General features: G+C 38.0%; 1 protein-coding gene across 5 annotated transcripts in view; it reads right to left on the bottom strand.

Annotated features, from left to right (window-relative positions):
- LOC138714634 (mitogen-activated protein kinase-binding protein 1-like) overlaps window positions 1-18,087 on the bottom strand; it is a 525,862-nt gene that overhangs the window by 280,008 nt on the left and 227,767 nt on the right. The window contains exon 2 of one of the 5 annotated variants that reach the window (XM_069846672.1): window positions 7,568-7,711. The exons of the other annotated variants lie outside the window; for them this stretch is intronic. Coding sequence (XP_069702773.1) covers window positions 7,568-7,633 — 66 coding nt within the window. The 5' untranslated portion in view covers window positions 7,634-7,711. The remainder of the gene's footprint in view (window positions 1-7,567; window positions 7,712-18,087) is intronic. 5 annotated transcript variants of the gene reach the window in all.

The raw sequence follows: 18,087 nt of genomic DNA, 5'->3' as shown, positions 1-18,087 counted from the left end.
TGAAGATGTTCGAACAATTATCTGACATAAGAGGGTACCTACTTAAAACCGTCTACACCTGTGGAGTAACGGTTAGCGCGTCTGGCCGCGAAACCAAGTGGCCGGGTTCGATTCCCGGTCGGGGCAAGTTACCTGCTTGAGGTTTTTTTAAATTACCGGCCTGGGTGGCGCAAGCGCTAGAGGCACGGACTGTCTCTACCGCTTGCTCCGAAGGGCTGTGGGTTCGAGTCCCACCTCGGGCATGGGTGTTGTGTTCGTATTAGTTTAAGTAAAAGGAAACAAATGGAAGAAAACAGTAAAACAAAGATAACTTCGGTAAATGGCCGGTCAAAATTTAAAAAAAAAAAAGGGTCAGCAGTTGAAAAAAAAAATCTCTTCTTGGGAAACATGTATCCATGCCTTGACAAGATGTGTTTGCAGAAGACTCGGAAAGATTTTCTTGATAGATATCAAATTAAATCTTATTTTGTTCATGTTCTTGACATACGAGGTTACTGTTCAACACCATCTACGGCGTATATCCAAGATAAAACATAAGCAAGACGTAGCAACATCGCTGTGAGAACTATAACAAACATGGCTTGAGACCCGTGTTTTCGTTAAGCTGATAGATAGAAACTTTAGTTGGTTATTTTACGATGTTTTATCAACTGCTCTGGTTATCTAACGTCTGAGTGAGATGGTGATAATGCCTGCGAGATGAGTCCAGGGTTCAGCGCCGAAAGTTACCCAGCATTTGCTCTTAATGGGTTAAGGGAAAACTCTGAAAAAAAAAAAAAACCTGTACCATGGAACTTGTTCCAACCAGGATTTGAATCCGAGCCCGCTCGTTTCACGATCAGGCAGGCTAACCGTTACTCTACAGCGATGGACTCTGATGGACAGAATATAACAATGACTGACTCAACAAATAGTATACATAGCTACACATTTATATGTAGGTGCATATGTATGTTTTTGTGTGGTATATACAAATTTAAGGGGTTAGGTACAGCTTACAGCAGTAAAATTTTTGGAAATATTCAACATTTTGTTTTCCTCCATTACTGTACTTGGTATGTTTAAAACACTGTTCTTCCGCTATATGATATATATATATATATATATATATATATATATATATATATATGTTTACGATTAAAAAAATTATTTATATATGTATTTTTTTTTTTCAAAATTCAAAATGGAGACAGTCCACTGTACAGTGATGAAGCCTGATAATTTTTTCATGTTCTCTCTCTTTTATTTCATTGCTGAAACTCATGTTTACAATATCATGATCTTTAAACTACATTCCTTATTAAATAATATATATATATATATATATATATATATATATATATATATTTTATTTTGTGTTAGAAGAAAATACTGATATTTAACCATTTTTCAAAATGAATTTATTTTTTATCAGACAATCTATCAAAGGTAGGGAAGTGATCTTGCATCATATTGTAGATATGACATGCATAAATACACACAAAAAGTTTCATCACAGAATGTTGGATAGTTTTTGAGTTATGTGGTAAACACTTCATCACTGCACGTGAACTGAATTTTGAAAAAAAAAAAATAATAATAATTTTTTAACCATACAAATATTTTTTATGCTCGACCATGCCAAAATGTAGTAATTATACACCTGGTAGCAGCCCTTTAATGGACCTCATTAAAGTACACCTATTCATTAAAGTCCAGGTGTTCCACCAATCAGAAAATACCATTGCAGCAATACGAAAGCGCAAGTATCGATTATTCTCGGATATGCAATCGAAAGACAACTAGCGCGAGATTAGACAAAGTAATATTCAAATAAATTCAATTTGTCATCTCGTTTTTCAATGTCTAATTCAATTTCAAGGTTATATCAAGATTAATCTTTATTTTACTCTCTAGATTATATCAAGGTCAATGACATTTGTTTCTAGGAAAAAATCAATACTTTCGCGTCTGCACACATCTCACAATTTACTAGATATTGCACAAGGTCAGTTCCGCTCCTCAGATAAGAATAACATGAATAGTTATGAATAATTTCAAGTTAGAAATATGGTCGAGCATAAAAAGTCCTATGAAACTTGCCTATAATGGTAATTAAGACGCTCGTATGAAAAGTATGAAACTCGCTTGCGCTCGTTTTATAAACATACTTGCGTCTTAATTACTACCATTATAGGCTCGTTGCATAATGTACTATTTTAATATAGCAGAAGGACTGTGTTCTACCCATACTAATTTTCATTATTGTGCAAGATACAGTAATGGAGGAAAAAATGCTGAATATTTCCAAAATTTCACTGCTGTAAGCTGTACCTAACCCTTTTAAACAACAGTACAGAGAATTAAAACACCTCTGAGCAATTACGAACAGGCCTTATTTTTACGGGGGATTAATAGCACAATGGACACGTTGCCTTAATGAAAGTTATTCGTTGCAGTAAGTCTGGCTGTTTCCAGGCCCCAGGCGGGACTCTAGCACAGTTCAGAGACGCTCCAAAGCGGGTCACAATTCTGTCGTTTGGAAAGTGAGCCTGGGAAGTTGCAGTCTTCGATTTGCTGGGCACAAAATCGTGACTTGGTGTGAACGCGCGTGAGGGGACTTGACCACAATCCGACCTCCATACACCTCACTGTCCCGAGATGTGCCGATTTCCTCCAAGCAAACGCACGCCGCGGCATTCTTAAAAGTAAATGTTTAGGAACGCCTTTATATGCGGATCTCAGGGTACACATTCATAACGAGTAGACCTTCAATTACACAGGGAGTTTCACAAGATGTTGGACGAACTCAAGATTTAAGAATTATTTTCTTGCGTCTTCATACCAGTTGCCCTACGTTTCAACCAACTTCCTCCTCACCTGTTCAAATTCCAGATGTCTACCGACACTTGGTCGCTCTCAACTGAGATAAACAATGGATTTAAGTCTGCTTGTGGGGTATGTACGGTGTACAGGAGAGTCAATGGGTTTTCCAATCAACACATTTGGAAGTATAAAAATGTTCATAGCAACTCGAACAAAATTAAGGACGAAACAATAGCGTGAACCAATAACAGATTCTGACTGTATGAGGCGGGAATATTAAGAAAGTATGAAAATCCGAAAATGACACATTTGGTCGATAACACACTTACTGTTCTGAGGTCTTAAAAAACACACACACACACGAGAGAATTATGATAATAAGTAACACTAGTATTCACAGAATACAAGGAAAAATTACGTAACAAAAGATAAAAATTAACGCATCGGTACTAGATATAGTAATTCCTCGCAGAACGAATACTGTATCTCTACCCCGTACCACGTGTTACTTAGTGTCAATCATTGCGTAGAATTAGACTGCCCACTCGTAACCCGCGGTGAAGGACAACACATTCTTTTTCAGTTGGTTATTTTACGACACTGTAACAACATTTCAGGTTATTTAGCGTCTGAATGAAATGAAGGTAATAATGTCGGTGAAATGACTCCGGGATCCAGCACAGATAGTTACCCAGCATTTACTCATATTGGGTTGAGGGAAATCCCCGGAAAATCCCCAGGTAATTTGTCCCGATCGGGATTCGAACCCGGGTCACCTGGTTTCGCGGAAGATGTGCTAACCGTTACTCCACAGGTGTGGATTAGACCCACTCTGACATCCTGCAATAGATAGTCATAAAAGGCATGTATACATTTCACGCATTCCTTGTATTGTTATTATACATTTGTCTATCGAATGTTAGGTCTATGTACGAGTATCTAGTAGCTTACCTCGGAGTGAGACAAGTGAACAGTAGATCTGGAGCTCACAAAATTCATTCCTACCAGTATTGTGAATCGTCCAAGGACTAAAATCTCGAGTATATTTGACTTTTACTCTGCTCTATCTCGGCATGTTAGAGGAAAATCCTAGTGGTCATCTGTGTAAGATCTGACGTCAAGGAGAAGCCTTACGAATCCGCCTCGTGAGAAGTGCAGACCAAGCAAGGCCTGTCAACATGTGCGAGGGCCGCCATCCAGCCTACAAGGCCGCCAAGCCCGCTGCAAAATTTATAGCGTTGTGTTCTCCACGGCTAATAGACAAAAGGAACTCAGTCACGTGATCTGAATACGTGCTAAACACTTCGGCCTGAGAACAATCCTTGAACGTGCCGCCGCACTTTTCAAGTTTAAATAATATCCAAGGATCTTCACAAATGTATGTTCATTCATCATGAAATAATGAACTGTTATTATGTACATTAATTAGCAGAAAATAATGCAAGGAACCAGCAATCCCCTTAATATCACATTATTCGTATTCCCACCGGCTGACACCACATAATATAATCTTCTAAGAGCCCTGTACAACGCATTTAATACTTTGAAGTACACACTACAACCATTAAAAAGTCTTTCCTTGCGGAAATAAAATTGTATTCAATCACCGTTTTTCAAATTAAAGGATATTTTGGAAATGAAGAGATTCGAATCTGGTACACCACCAGTGGCAGCGCCAACGTTTTAAATTGGGTGGGACGATCAGTGGGAGACAAAACTTCTTTCTGCCGCATATATTGAAATTCTTCAGGAAGCAGACTACTGGACAAAGGAAATGACTAAATATTGAATAAATGTAGTACACAATATTTATAACACATTCGTCCTCTATTCGCGCATGACCAAGGCGAAGAGAAACATTTACCTGGCTAACAAACAAACATTCTGATTGGGGCAGATAAAAAAAGTTATTTTTTTTCCACCATGTTAATAATGTCAAAACAAATGCTTATACAGATTTTGGCCACTCGACCGCAATTACGAGGCCGTCCAGAAAGTGATTTTCCTTTGGATCGTTTACAGAAAAAAACACAATTTCATGGAAAGATTTATTGGAATAGATACAGCAATTGTTGCGCTATTTTCAACATATTCCCCACTAGAAATGAGACATTCGTCATACCGTTCGGATCCAAGACGGCAGACTTTTATGATATAAGGATACAAAAATTGATCCCACGGTATTGCAAATGTCTTAATTTCAATTATAACCGTTAAGGGTAAGCTTCTCCATGCTGAAGTGAACATTTCCATGGCTTCTAAAATTGATATATTGGTGTTACCATTTCGTTGTAATGATCATTATGTATCATGAAAGGGAAATTTTTGTTATCGTTGTAGTAAAATTTTCGTTATATTGGCAATCGTAGAATTGAAATAATTTCACATGGAACCTTACGCAGGTAAGAAAGGGGAATACAATTTTTTCCGTTGCACTAAACTGGCGTCCGTTAAAACGATATTTGACTGTAACATGAAAGCAATTTTGAGTTGACTAGTCTTGAAGGTGGCAATGAAAGGAACAACTCCTTACTAACTTCGAAAGAAACATTCTCAGGACCGTATTTATTTGAAAGTCGTTAGGAACACGTCCCCAAAATATTTGACACAATTTGTATACACCCTGTATATAAGACGCAAAATGAATTAATGTAGGGGTCCAGCCCTCGAATAACTTAGCCAATAAACGTTAGCCACTCCTCTAAACCCGCTGCTCGCGTCGAAGCTGCAAATGATGCGTAGTAGTCAATATAGTGAACCTAATAAAGTTAATTTAATGGGCAGGAGTGGGAATAGCTGATCATTTATGCCCATAGTCCACGTTGTTGCAATCTACATTTGAAACTCCTGTAATGTGGTATAAGATCTGTTAAACTACGTAGCCTATATCGTTATCTGACCGCGATCTTGCCTGGTGAATAACCAAGACGTTAATGTGTACGAGATGGCAGCAGTTGCGGAGGGCACTCCCTAAAGGATGAAAGGGACTCTTTGCTGTTCCCTACACGCCCACGCTGGGAAAGGCATTCAATGTTTTGATTATCTTCCATAAAAGCCCCTCTACACGCAGGGGGACAATTAAAAACGACACAACTGCTTGGGGTGGTGTGTAAACTCAGCGAAAGGGGAAGTGCAATGAAAACTTCGCTAAGCTGGGAAGGAAGAGGGGTAGAAAGGAAAACTTCCAAGCTATATGGGGACGTTACACAAGTTGGGAAGCCGCAGCTCTTTCATAAAGGCTTCTAAGTTTGACATCACTTCCAGGTCTAAAGACGACCAACTACGCTATCAAACTTCACAGGTTGAAACATCCACCATTCACCCTCGTCGTCATCGTCATCATTAGCGACAGTATTCTGTCCCATGACGTACGAAGTTAGGGCTAGATGTTCATAGAATATATTGGCGTGACGTCATTATTTGGTCGTGGCACAGGTACCATCAGGGAACACTTGCCTCTTGTTTGTGCTGCAGTTGATGATTCAAAACCAGGTCTCGAAGACTGTTTAAAATGCATTCTAGTGATAAAGCTTGATAATACGATGACCCTTCCTATAATTTAAATTATTTGTTCACCAATTTATTTCATTTATTTTTACTGGTACTGACAGAGTTAAGGTCATAAGGCCTTCTCTTCCACTCCACCAGTATAAAAATACACAGCAAATAAAATAACAGCAATACAGAAAACAATGGAATAATAATCATAATACCAACTTCACGATATCAGTGTTACGGGATTGATGTTTGGAGCAAGAGGAACGATACCCAACTTCTCTTCTCAATTCTGTAAGACCCTAGGACTGCACAAATCTTTTCTGAATGAACCGGCCCTCCTCATAATTAGAGAGTCAGTCAAACTTTTACGAAACCACCCATATGGACAATAATTCAGTGTACTGAAAAAACTGACGCAACATTATCTTTTTTCTTTCTCTTATTAGCTTTCATTGCTTCTTTACTTGTAACTTTTTTTTATTCTGTAAACTGCCATTGTTTGTTTGTTTGTGTAATTGTTTACTTTTTTTCTTACTCTGTTATCTTTCATCATCTATTTGTTCTTGTATTGTTTTGTATGCTTTGTCTAATGGCAGCCTCTAATTTGAGGAAGCTCTAGTAAATAAATAAAAAAAAAATAATAATAATAATAATAATAATAATAACAACGTTAATAGTAAGAGCAAAATGTAGATGTGTTTAGTTACATATAATTCTAACCGTTAATTATAATTTAGTGTTAATAGGACTATTTGGATCGGAGGAAAGGTTAACATCACGAAGGAAAATTGATATATTAAAAATAACAATGTCTGACAACCCCTTTACACTATGTACACTAAAATACGCTGTTTCCACTATTTGAATTATTATAAAAAATGAAGACTTACGTGATCAAGCACTATTTACATCATTGTATACAATTTACAAAATAAGTTGGCCGTAGTATTATGAAATAGAATACAGTATGTACCTTGCATTACAATACACAACAGTGTACAGTAGTGGTAAAAAAAACCGGACCGACCCTTGTAGCTGATTTCAGAGCCCTGTTCACTCCAGAGCACGATACACTGGTAATTAAGAGTTTCGTGGTTCGAATCCTGCCTGGGAAGGAAACCTTTTCTTGTTCCTTATTCAAATTTATTCCCAATACTTTTCGATTGAAGCGATATTTTACTACTTAATTATTCCCAGAACATGAATTTTACCAGTCTATTAGAAGAACGCACACAGATTCGTTTATCAATAGTCCTTCACTCACCTGGTAGGCCGGGGTGTTCTCCTTGTCCCTTGTGCTGTTGATGACGTTGTTCTTGGACACATTCATTATTACTTCATCGCCGGAAATAAAACGAACGCACAACTAGCTGCTTCTGCCCGGCGCATTCATTCTTCCGACGCCGCGCTGTGTGCAGACAAGAGCGACTTTCACTCACGCCAACGTAACACTTCACAGAAATTACGCTGCCCGCCTGCCTGTCTGCGTGGGACACTACCTTTCTGCCACTACGCTTAACGTTGCAACAACCAATAATAATAATAATAATAATAATAATAATAATAATAATAATAATAATAATAATAATAATAATAATAATGAGCCACCGGCATAGCTCAGTCGGCTAAGGTGCTTGCCTACCGATCCTGAGTTGCGTTCGGGCGCGGGTTCGATTCCCGCTTGGACTGATTACCTGGTTGGGTTTTTTCCGAGGTTTTCTCCAACCATAAGAGCAAATGTCAACTAATCTATGGCGAATCCTCGGGCTCTTCTCGCATCATCAATCTCATCGACGCTAAATAACCTCGTAGTTGATACAGCGTCGTTTTAATAATCAAGTAAAATAAAATAAAATAAAAATAATATGCAAAGATTTGCTTAAGACTAAAACATTCCTGACTCGTAAACCATGAAGTAAAGAAGAAGAAGAAGAAGAATTCAATTTAATACTATACCTAAGCCGTTATAACTATGTACCTGACGGATGTCTGGCAACCTTTCTTTAGAATAGAGAAAAAAATATTATTTTCTCAAAAGTTTTTTTTTTTTAATTTTCTAGTACCTATTGTTGTAGAAATTATTTTTTAATTTAAAAAGTAATTAACATATAAAACATCTGATACTGTAATTTGTTAAACACAGTAACATAAGGATATTTTATTATTATATGTTTGAAACAGGACGCAGAAACTCTCCAAGATTTTATTTTTATAACAACAATGCTAGATATCTATACAACAAAGCAAGAAAATTGAAGAAAACAAAAAAGATACGATTTATCATTGCGATTTATATCATAAATCGCTAACAGTCAACAATAATCATTGCAATTGAACACACAGTAAAATGTGGACACCACAGCAAGAAGAAAGTGCGTGCTTTAGTTTGCTGAATTTAAGTCTGTTACCAGAGTTCAACGCCGATTTCGTCTAGAATTCAACGCGGATCCACCTACGTCGAAATCAATTTTACAGTGGGACAGAACTCTTCAAGAGACAGAATCCTTGAGTCCACAAACACGCAAACATCCTAAGAAAAAAATTACCGAAGAAACAGTCGATCGTATACGACCTGCATTCAACCGAAGCATAAAATGTTTGCCTGTTTGTGAAATCAAGGATCCTGTCTCTTTAAGAGTTCTATCCCACTGCAAAATTGATTTCGACTTAGGTGGATCCACGTTGAATTCTAGTAACAGATTTAAATCCAGCAAGCCAAAGCACGCACTTAACTTTCTGATGTGGTGTCCACATTTTACGTTCAATTAGAGTGATTAATGTAGCCCGCACACAGTGTACAGGCGGAAGATGTTACATATCCACACGAATTGAGGATACTCGCAACTTTTGACCAGGGCTGCTCTAATCTGAAATGCACACAACTGCCGTCATAAAATACAGGGTGTTTCATAATTCCTATTACAAATTCTAGGGGTCGTAGAGGGGACAAAGTAGACAAAGTTTTCATTGGAAACCCATGTCCGGAAATGTATCGTTTCGATGCAAAATAAGTTTGTTGTATTCTGACAAAAATGGTGTGTGATGGACTGAGGCGATGCGGAAAACGTACGTGATGCATGCGTTGTGCATTACCGGTTGTGCTGCATGTTTGTGAAACTTGGACTCTCACTTTGAGAGAGAAACAGAGGTTATGGGTGTTCGAGAATAAGGTACTTAGAAAAATATCTGGGGCTAAGATGTGTGAAGTTACAAAGGAATGGAGACAGTTACATAACTCAGAACTGTACCCATTTTATTCGTCACCTAAACATAATTAGGAACATTAAATCCAGATGTTTGAGATTGGCAGGGCTCGTAGCAAGTAGGCCTATGGGTGAATCCAGAAATGCGTGTAGAATGTTAGTTGGGTATAACTCCGTAGAACTGATTGTAAACAGAAGACACACGATATCAGGAGACTGCAGAAGTCGCCTTCAGCCCATTTTGCTTGCGTACCGTGAAGCGGGAGATTTTAAATCGAATCTATCTTCAAACTTACAGCTCATGCATTTTGTTAACACACTCGCGATGACCAGTACGGGAACAATGTTTCTGTAGAGGGGGTAGGAGTAGAAGGGAAGGTCGGGATTGTGTCTACCGAGTTCATGGCAAAAACTAACCCGTTCCCTATAATTGGTAAGTAGACTCATCCGATCTCGTGCGCAGCTCTGTAGGAAGAGTGGGGGAGTGTCTTGACAAAATGCACGAGCTGTATTTTGCATCGAAACGGTACATTTCCAGACATGAGTTCCTAATCAAAACTTTATCTACTTAGTCCCCTCTACAACCCCTAGAAGTTTGTAATAGGAATTATGAAACACTCTGTATCTCAGATACTTGTCGCTGCTGTTTGCTGAACTTGTTGGTTCGATAATGCTCTAAACATAGCTTGACAAATGAACTGCGAACTGGAAGTCTTACAACATCTAGCTGGACCCATATTATTTATTTATTTTATTTATTTATTTATTTAACCTGGTAGAGATAAGGCCATCAGGCCTTCTCTTCCCCTCTAGCAGGGAATTACAACTACAATATAAAGAATACAATTACAATTATAATTACAATTAATATTGAATTTACAAATACAATAAAAATCAAAGTACTAAAAGATTAACAGACTAATAAAAGCTAGACAGTTCATTGTAAAAATTAAGAAGAGGGAAATTTTTTTTATTAACTAAGTAAAAATTAAACTTACTCTACGCAGTAAGAAAATGCTTAATAAGTTTGCTTTTGAACGCTACTAAATCCCGACAGTCTCTGATGTCACTGGGTAGGGTATTCCACAAGCGCGAAAGCGAGATTGTGTATGATGATGAATATGATGAAGTCTTATGTGTTGGTATGGCTAGTATGCGGCTATTTTGCGTGCGTGTGAAGAGATTATGATATGATGACAGGTAACTGAAACGGGAGGCAAGGTAGGTAGGTGTAGAGGTGTGAAGGACTTGGAAAAGGAGAACAAGAGAATGAAAATTTCTACGTTCGTTAAGCCGTAGCCAGTTTAGAGTTTGGAAGGATGGGGTAATGTGGTCAGCGCGACGGACATCGCAGACGAAGCGAACATATTAGTGTCTACGTATCGGAGTTCCAGTTCATTTGTCAAGCTATTATTTCTTGAAATGGATCCAAAACAAGAATTTGGACAATACAATTCCTGTGAATAACCAGAAGTAGCAGTACACGATGTAATGATGCTTGTCTTTGAAAGCCTTCAGTTCAAAGTCACGTAGCTCAAGGCTGCAAGCGGTCGCACATCTTTCAACAAGACGCACGTTGGTAATGAAATGTACATATTTGCAATGAAGGTTGCTTACGTAATAGAGATAGTGTAACTACTGTTTAGAGCCTTACAGAACCAACAAGTACAGCAAACAGCTATGACAAGTGAGGCACGAATCGGAAGGGAAGATGGCGCCTTCGCAGGTGCTCTCCGTGCAAGCAGCCTGTTTGGCCGGCCGGATGTCTCGGGTTACCGGAAATAACACGGAGGCCTCCCCAGATCTTTGCATCCAGCGGATATTCTGTCATTATATGATTCTATCATTGCTAATGACGAGCCCTGGTACTAAATCATTGATATTGTTGAATAGTCGTCTCTGATAAACACCCACTTCCAATTTGTTCAAAGAAAGACACAATGCATGCACACGTCAGAACTGTAATTGTTATTTTCACACTTTTTCAACCAAAGGCCTTCACAACAATTATCGTTATAACTTCTGGTTCTTACTGGAAGCATAATTCTGTACGTGCGTAACAATTTTGAATATAAATTGTCAATATCATCATATGTCACTTCATACTATGCAAAGGAATCAATTCCTCCTCCCCATCGCCCTAAGTTAAACATTTAAAAACTAATAATGGAGTAGTAATATTAAAGAAAAATTGAGAACTGTGCTTTAATATTAAAATATTTCACTTCTATAAGCGCCTAAGAAATAAAATACGAGCTACTTAATGACTTTGCTCAAATAAAAACTAAGGCGCTACTCGTTGCTACATTAGTAGTTTCTACTTCTGATTGAGGTTCTGGCTGATATGCACAAGTAATCAAACAGGACCAGCCTCATGGACTAGTGGTCAGAGCTTCCGACTACAGTTCATGAGGTCCCGGGTTCGATTCCCGGTAAGAACACAGGAATTTTTCCTTAAAGGGGAATGTTCATCCATGGTCTGTAAATTACGCTCGGTTTAGGTTTAAGACCTCTCCTAGCACTTCATAATCATCCTATCATAATATATCATTGAGGCAGCGTAACTCCGCCTTCCAGAGGCCCCAACTTCTGAAGTAGGTTAAAAATAAGCCATTGCCAAGAGAGACTAGAAATGTCAAATGATAACCTGGTGGCATTGGTAGAGAAAAAAAATTATCAGGCAGTACATCTCACTTGACGATATATGTCAGAGGGAGAACAATATTGTTTGTATACATTTGAAGTCTATAATACAGACGTGGACAAATTATTAACAAAATTTACGATTTTATGATATTTTGTTTACAAAATTTGACTTTTCAATTTAGACTACAGTTGACAATTTTGGATATTTCCATCATTACAGTAGAAAGAAATATGCAAAAATGTCAACTGTAGTTTAAATTGAGGAGTCAAGTTTTGTAAAAATATATAATAAAAATCTTCAATTTTGCTAATAATTTGTAAATTAGCAAAAATGTCAACTGCATTGAAGAGTCAAATTTTGTAAAAATATAAAACAAAAATCTTCAGTTTTGCTAATAATTTGGAAATATCCAAAATGTCAGCTGTAGTCCAAATTGAAGAATCGAATTTTTTAAAAATATACAATAAAAATCTTCAGTTTTGCTAATAATTTGTAAATATGCAAAAATATCAAATGTAGTCCAAATTGAAGAGTTAAATTTTGAAAAATATGCAACACTAATCTTCAATTTTGCTAATAATTTGGAAATACACAAAAATGTCAACTGTAGTCTAAATTGAAGAATCATATTTTGTAAAAATATATAATAAAAATCTTAAATTTTGCTAATAATTTGTCCACGTCTGTATGTAGCTAATCGGCGAAGTATGCACAGGAGGGGGGGAAAGTAACTGGCCACCCTACCCCATTATCTCCTGGCCTAGTTGCCTCATGAGTGATGCCTTGTTGGTGTCACTTGTGGGGTCCAGGTCTGTCTATGGACAACTGACTAAACAACAACCCATTGTAAATAAAAGTACACTTTTCTCTTTGCAGTAATAAAAATTTCTTCTCCAAAATTGTGTGTGTTTTTTGTTCGCATCTACGTCATATTAACAAGTAAATGTAAATAACTGTACAAATTTCACGAGAGGACCCCTGCGAGGGGAGTACGGTTCTTACGGGGCAAGAGGAGAGAGTAAGCTAGTAACTCAGCGCTTCTGAAGGAGCAGTTGGTGGTGGTTAGTTTCATTGATCGGCTGAGACAAACAAGACTCAGTCATTGGCCAGCGATCCCGGGTTCATTGTAAGAGTGGGGGGGAAAACTCGCATTTCTTACTCAGATCTTCACCTGAAATGCGGACAGTATGTATCGTACAAGTATGATAAAGAAGTTAAAACTAGGCCTGTGTGTGGAAACAAAATTTACTGTAAAGTAGGTAAACTTGGATATAGAAAAACATGATATCAGTCCTATTTGTGGCTAAAAATAATAAATTCCTTAAAGAACAGAGAAAAATAATGATCTTTACAAATATATTGAGTGCATCTGATATAATGGTTTAAATCCTTTTTACGGTCAGTTTACTCCAGCGGTCAAATTTAACCCAGTTTACGGTATGGAAAATAGTTCATTTCAGAGGAAATAGGGAGGGAGTATACCATGTGATATATCCTAAAAGGTTTCCCTGAAGAAATTTTACCCCCCCCCTCCCACCCCGAACAAAAACAGAATTAACACTCCTCATATTATGAGTATGTAAAGAAGAAAATAGTATGAACGGATTGGGTAATTCACCATTTTTATTATTTCCTCGACTAAAGATCTGCTAATTTTGTAGTAAAACTCACATTCCATCTGCGTCATTCCCGGATAAATTGACAAACACGGAATATTAACAAAATTCGTCCAACAGTTCAGGACAAATCGCTGTACACAAGACAGATTCTGAAAATGACAATTTGTGAGACAGGCATCAATAAGGCAGAAGGAAAGAGACAAAGAGTCAGACAGAGAGACAGACAGACTTTTATAGCTTAATGTCTGAACACAAGGCCACAAATGTGAAATACAAAGCTGTATTTTCGACTCAAGAATGATGCCAATGTATGAAACACGTTCATTAGCATATAATTAATTACAGTAAAGAAAGACAGGCATAATCTTTGGGCCAAGAAAGCTCCACCCCGTCTGAGACATGAAGGACGTTGCGTTAAATGAGGTGAGAATCCAAACCACAGACCGCTGCGACTACTGAACCACTAACAGTAATGTCATTAAAGTGCCGTTAGGACATGCAGATGCTGCAGGACTCGGGGCAGACCAACGACCGGTATCACACACGTTCCAAGCTGGGAAAGAGTGTTTTTAAACTTACAATGAAATTATAATTCAATAATTATGAGGAAATTATAGCCTAACATGGATGAATGAGGTAAACCTGTCTATTAGGCATTCTATTCAGCCCGAATCTAACAGCATACATGATACTTTCGGGAAAAAAAGTCGGGATTTGTCCTCTGTCTCCTTTCGTTTCCAGTAGTAATAAAATTGAAGGCCATAGATTGTCATGGCATTATTATCATTTGTGTTGTTTATTGTTATAATAGCTAGCCAAATTCAGATTGAATAAATCTTGATTATCTTTTAAATGACAATTTATTACGTAGGTATAAAACATTAATTAGGTCAGTAATATTATATGCTTGTCCTGCTTGGGGACATGCACCTATTACAGTCTGTAAAAAATTACAAGTTTTCCAAAACAAAATTTTAAGATTCATCACAGGACTTCCTAGAGTAACTCCTGTTAGATTGATTCACGAAGAACTAGAAATTTCGACAATTCAAGAATATATTTCAAATCAATCCTTCTGCACGTACACCAAGTCGTACAGCAGCACAAACCCACTAATTTCTTCACAAGGAAATTACAATCCTGCATTAGATAAACATAAACGACCTAAGAGTGTACTCCACCCCCTAGCTTGGAACGACAACGTACAAGGCGAATACCAACTTGAACTCTAAACAACCATTCCACTCCTCAGACATACATGTCAATTAATGCACTAATAATGTTATTTCTCTGTTCCAGGGTCATCACGTTATTGGCTGCATAGATGCCTTGAATTCTTTGTAAAAAATTAATATGTATTTTAATGTACTTGTACTTTCAATTATGATTAAATGACAACCTCCCACCCGAACATATTCCGACCCCACTATAGCCAATTGGCTTGTCGTCAGCACGACATCTCATCCTGCTCTAGGTTTTTCCGTGGTTTCCCTTGAGCAATAGACAAATGTCGGGATGAGCCCTAAAAGAAATGGGCCACGGACCACTTCCCTTCCCCCACTCTTTCTCTTCTACTATCACAAAGAACTTGCTAATTTCTTAGATAACAACCCTGAATTATGATAATAGGGGAACATAAATATATTGTAAGTTCACAGGGCTAACGGCTTCGAAGCTGGGTACTTGGTTCTAATGAAGTGCACTGGTAGCAATATAAAACATGGGGGCATGAGATAATTACTCTGCCTACCATCAAAAATTCACTTCACTAAATCCCCAAGGTTAAAAAAAAAAGTAGGTAGTTTTCTTGTTTTCGTACGCCACTCTCGACATCGTGAAGCTATAAGATAAAATTTGATTACACATAAAAAATGGGTTAATTATTTCTTCACATATTCATTATATATGAGGTTTCGCCTACCTCATTGAATATTACACGACTACTATGAAGTAGCCAATGTGTATTATCATCATTTTATAAGAGAAAAATTCGTTCTGGCACCGGGAATCGAACCCGGGACCTCTCAGCTCTGCACGCTGAGTGCTCTTTCCAACTGAGCTATGTCGGGACACGATCCACGGTGCCGGCCGAACTCCTCTCGTTGTAATGCTTTACGGCCTTACTACCTGCACTTTAGACAATGTAAGTCATACATGCAGGAGCGCATATTTAAATGACTTTGTGGCCATATTCAACCTCAGTTTGTGACAACTGCTAACAGTTAATACATCACATATTCATTATATATGAGGTCTAGCCCACCTCACTGAATATTACACGACTACTATGAAGTAGCCAATGAGTATTATCATCATTTTATACGAGAAAAATTCGTTCCGGCACCGGGAATCGAACCCGAATTAACATTATTAGGGAAAACACGGAAATTTTACTTGAAGCAAGTAAAGCGATCGGTTTGGAAGTAAATCCCGAAAAGACAAAGTATATGATTATGTCTCGTGACCAGAATATTGTATGAAATGGAAATATAAAAATTGGAGATTTATCCTTCGAAGAGGTGGAAAAATTCAAATATCTTGGAGCAATAGTACTGTAAATGATACTCGGGAGGAAATTAAACGCAGAATAAATATGGATTATGCCTGTTATTATTCGGTTGAGAAGCTTTTATCATCCAATCTGCTGTCAAAAAATCTGAAAGTTAGAATTTATAAAACAGTTATATTACCGGTTGTTCTTTATGGTTGTGAAACTTGGACTCTCACTCTGAGAGAGGGACATAGGTTAAGGGTGTTTGAGAATAAGGTGCTTAGGAAAATATTTGGGGCTAAGCGGGATGAAGTTACAGGAGAATGGAGAAAGTTACACAACGCAGAACTGCACGCATTGTATTCTTCACCTGACATAGTTAGGAACATTAAATCCAGACGTTTGAGATGGGCAGGGCATGTAGCACGTATGGGCGAATCCAGAAATGCATATAGAGTGTTAGTTGGGAGACCGGAGGGAAAAAGACCTTTAGGGAGGCCGAGACGTAGATGGGAGGATAATATTAAAATGGATTTGAGGGAGGTGGGATATGATGATAGAGACTGGATTAATCTTGCACAGGATAGGGACCGATGGCGGGCTTATGTGAGGACGGCAATGAACCTTCGGGTTCCTTAAAAGCCATTTGTAAGTAAGTTATTAAACATTGACAGAGCTTCCTAAAAGGTTTTGTTCGTTATCGTATGTTGAGTGGTTGACGAGATATTAAATGATTTAGATGGTGAACTGTGAAAATCATAGATGATTTTGACATGACCGTCTTTTTAAGCAACTTTCAAGATTTTTATGATTAATTTTGAGCGTGTATGTATATTCCTTCTCTGTCAAAAGATGTATCGTTCACTGCTAGATGCGAATCACTGAACAAATGTAGGTAACGTGACATCACGAGCGGCTAGGTGACCCCCCCCCCCTTTCATGTATAACGAAATACAAGACTACATCAAAATTAACTAAAAGAAACAGAGAAAATGAAAGAAGCAATGTGAGACAAATAATAGCCTATAGATGAAAGAAAGCTGGAAAGACGAATGGCCAGATAGGCGGCAGAAAGGAAGATAGGTGAAACAAGACAAAAAGACAAGCAAGAAAGGAAGAGAGGCAAAGAAAAAACTAACGACTGGCAAAAGGAAGCATAAAGACAAAGGAAGATAAAGAACATAAACAAAGACAGACAGTTAAGTTGTATGAAGAACAGAAAGGAACGCTGAAGGAAACAAACGACGAAGAAGGAAAAAATGGACAATACTGCGTGTTCAGTTCAAAATGTGTCTTGGCTCGCTGTATGCCGTCATGTGGCTAGCTGATGAGCCTAGAGAATTCAATCTTCCTACACTTCCGCATCTCAGGTGTATAATCTAAGAGGCAGAGAAGTTGGCTAGCAAGTGCGGCGTTCATTCTGAAGAGTACGTGCCGATACGTACGGTAACGCCGGTAGTGGCAGGAATGTGAACTGTTTGGAAATACGTACTGTCGAGATATGGGGAGAGGGTTAAGACGATTACTTACGTATTTGTTGACATTAACTTCGACGGTCAACATGGACACGGAGCATTTGATTTGTGTTGTGGAATGTTACCATACGCAACCGATGATAACAAATACCCTGCGTACGACTTGCCGGCGCAAAACACAGTTCGAAAGAGGTTATGGTAGCACACAGACCGTACAGACCGCCATCTGTTGCTACGACGTTCAAGTTATACCGTACACATTCTCAAGTTCAGATTGAAGAACGCCTTAAATAATAGGCATCTTCTCTAACATATAAACTGAAACTCGCTTCAAATCGGTGACCCAACA

This window comes from Periplaneta americana, chromosome 15 (genome assembly GCF_040183065.1).
Source record: "Periplaneta americana isolate PAMFEO1 chromosome 15, P.americana_PAMFEO1_priV1, whole genome shotgun sequence".
Lineage (NCBI taxonomy): Eukaryota > Metazoa > Arthropoda > Insecta > Blattodea > Blattidae > Periplaneta > Periplaneta americana.
This window is presented reverse-complemented; position numbering and strand designations above follow the sequence as displayed.